This window comes from Gadus chalcogrammus, chromosome 4, assembly GCF_026213295.1.
Source record: "Gadus chalcogrammus isolate NIFS_2021 chromosome 4, NIFS_Gcha_1.0, whole genome shotgun sequence".
NCBI classification, from domain to species: Eukaryota; Metazoa; Chordata; class Actinopteri; order Gadiformes; family Gadidae; genus Gadus; species Gadus chalcogrammus.
This window is the reverse complement of record NC_079415.1, coordinates 3106019-3108518: the sequence shown is the minus strand read 5'-3', so window position 1 is coordinate 3108518 and position 2500 is coordinate 3106019. Positions and strand designations below refer to the sequence as shown.

Sequence of the window (2500 nt, the reverse complement as noted above, 5' to 3'; positions counted from 1 at the left end):
CCCCACTCATAACCGAGCTAGACTATCTTGACCCACTCATAACCGAGCTAGACTATCTTGACCCACTCATAACCAAGCTAGACTATCTCGACCCACTCCTAACCAAGCTGGACTATCTCGACCCCACTCATAACCGAGCTAGACTATCTTGACCCATTCATTACCAAGCTAGACTATCTTTACCCATTCATAACCAAGCTAGACTATCTTGACCCACTCAAAACCGAGCAAGATTATCTTGACCCCACTCATAACCGAGCTAGACTATCTTGACCCACTCATAACCGAGCTAGACTATCTTGACCCACTCATAACCAAGCTAGACTATCTTGACCCACTCATAACCAAGCTAGACTATCTTTACCCACTCATAACCAAGCTAGACTATCTCGACCCACTCATAACCGAGCTAGACTATCTTGACCCCACTCAGACCACTAACCCATCTGTCTGTGATTCTTTCCCCGTGGTGGTGGTGGTGCCGGTGGTCTTCCCGGTGGTGGTCCCAGCTGGTGCTGATGCCGCGGGTTCAGGAGCTGAACCTGTTCGAGGGCTCGGAGGGGGAGGCGGCCTGGGACACCTTCCAGAGGTACCGCTGTCTGGAGAGCAGCCAGAGCGTGGTGAAGAGCCCCGCCACCGACATCTGCGACGACTACATCTTCAGCGTGTCGGCGCTGCTGCACCAGGGCGCCATGGGTGGGTGCTGGGAGTGTGTGTGTGTGTGTGTGTGTGTGTGTGTGTGTGTGTGTGTGCGGGTGCGTGTGTGTGTGTGTGTGTGTGTGTGCGTGTGCGTGGGGGGGAATGTGGAGGTGTGTGTGTGGGGTAGTGTGGGGGTGTACGAGTGCGTGTGTGTGTGTGTGTGTTTGTGTGTCTGCGTCTGTTTCTGTGTGTTTAAGAGTATGTGTGTTTGTGTCTGTATGAGTGTGTTTGTAAGAGTGTGTGTGTGTAGCAGTGTGTGTGTGTGTGTGTGTGTTTGTGTTTAAGAGTGTGTGTGTTAAAGAATATGTGTGTCTGCATGTGTGTGTGTGTGTGTGTGTGTGTGTGTGTGTGTGTGTGTGTGTGTGTGTTTGTGTGTGTGTGTAACAGTATGCGTCTGTGTTTGTGTTTAAGAATATGTGTGTCTGTATGTGTGTTTGTGTGTGTGTAGGTATCTTCTTTCATCTGCTCGGTGACCATAATATAGTACGACTGCAATTTCAGTTTTAAGACCCAGAACTCCTGCAGGTGTTGAGCACAGGGTGGACTAAACCACTTACAACTCGATGGAAGGGGTGTCCAGATATTGGAACATGTTAAAACGCACAAAGGAAAACATAAGATTGTGCTAAATATGTAGATATTGATTTAAGTATTACACCAATTGTTTTTGCTATATTTGACCCAAACACTGGAGTAATGTTTAAGTAATGTTTAGTAACGTCTGACCCATCCCCCCCCCCCCCCCCAGCCTGTCAGTGCGACCCCCAGGGGGCCCGGTCAGCCGTGTGCGACCCCAGCGGGGGTCAGTGCCAGTGCCGGCCCAACGTCGTCGGGCGCAACTGCGAGCACTGCTCCCCGGCCACCTTCCTGTTCGGCCCTGACGGCTGCAGACGTGAGTCGGGGCGGGGGGGGGGGTTTTGGGGTCTTTGGGGCCCCGAGTTTGGGGTGGGAGTTGATCAGAGGTTCTGTCTCCGTGGTTGAAAGAGGGCTCTTCTGATTGGTCCAGAGGGGACGCCAGGTTGTGTAAATTACTGTACTGTTTTTTCTCACACATCATCCTCCGTACACACACGCACGCACACACACACACACACATACACACTATCCCAACACACATTTGAACACACACACACACACATACACATCCTAACACAAACACGCACCATCTCAACCCACTCAATATCATCCCAACACACACACACACACACACACAACTTAACATACACATCATCCAAACACACACACACACACACACACACACACACACACACACACACACACACACACACACACACACACACACACCTAACACACACACACACACCTAACACACACACACACACACACCTAACACACACACACACACACACACACACACACACACACACACCTAACACACACACACACACACACACACACACACACACACACACACACACACACACACACACACACACACACACACACACACACACACACACACACACACACACCTAACACACACACACACCTAACACACACACACACACACACCTAACACACACACACACACACACACACACCTAACACACACACACACACACACACACACACACACACACACACACACACACACACCTAACACACACACACACACACACACACCTAACACACACACACACACACACACACACACACACACACACACCATCCCAACAAACATATCATCCTATCAAACACACAAATCTGAACACCACACCCTCTCTCTCCCCCTCACCCCCTCCCCCTCCACCCCTCCCCCCCCCAGCGTGCGAGTGCGACC

The 2500-nt window shown here is 51.0% G+C and overlaps 1 protein-coding gene across 1 annotated transcript in view; it reads left to right on the top strand.

Moving 5' to 3' along the window:
* LOC130380731 (laminin subunit beta-1-like) overlaps positions 1-2500 on the top strand; it is a 48725-nt gene that overhangs the window by 19515 nt on the left and 26710 nt on the right. Inside the window, exons 17-19 of the mRNA XM_056588040.1 lie at positions 510-696; positions 1448-1591; positions 2486-2500. The exon at positions 2486-2500 is cut by the window's right edge and continues 217 nt beyond it. Of these exons, the coding sequence (XP_056444015.1) occupies positions 510-696; positions 1448-1591; positions 2486-2500 (346 nt within the window). The remainder of the gene's footprint in view (positions 1-509; positions 697-1447; positions 1592-2485) is intronic.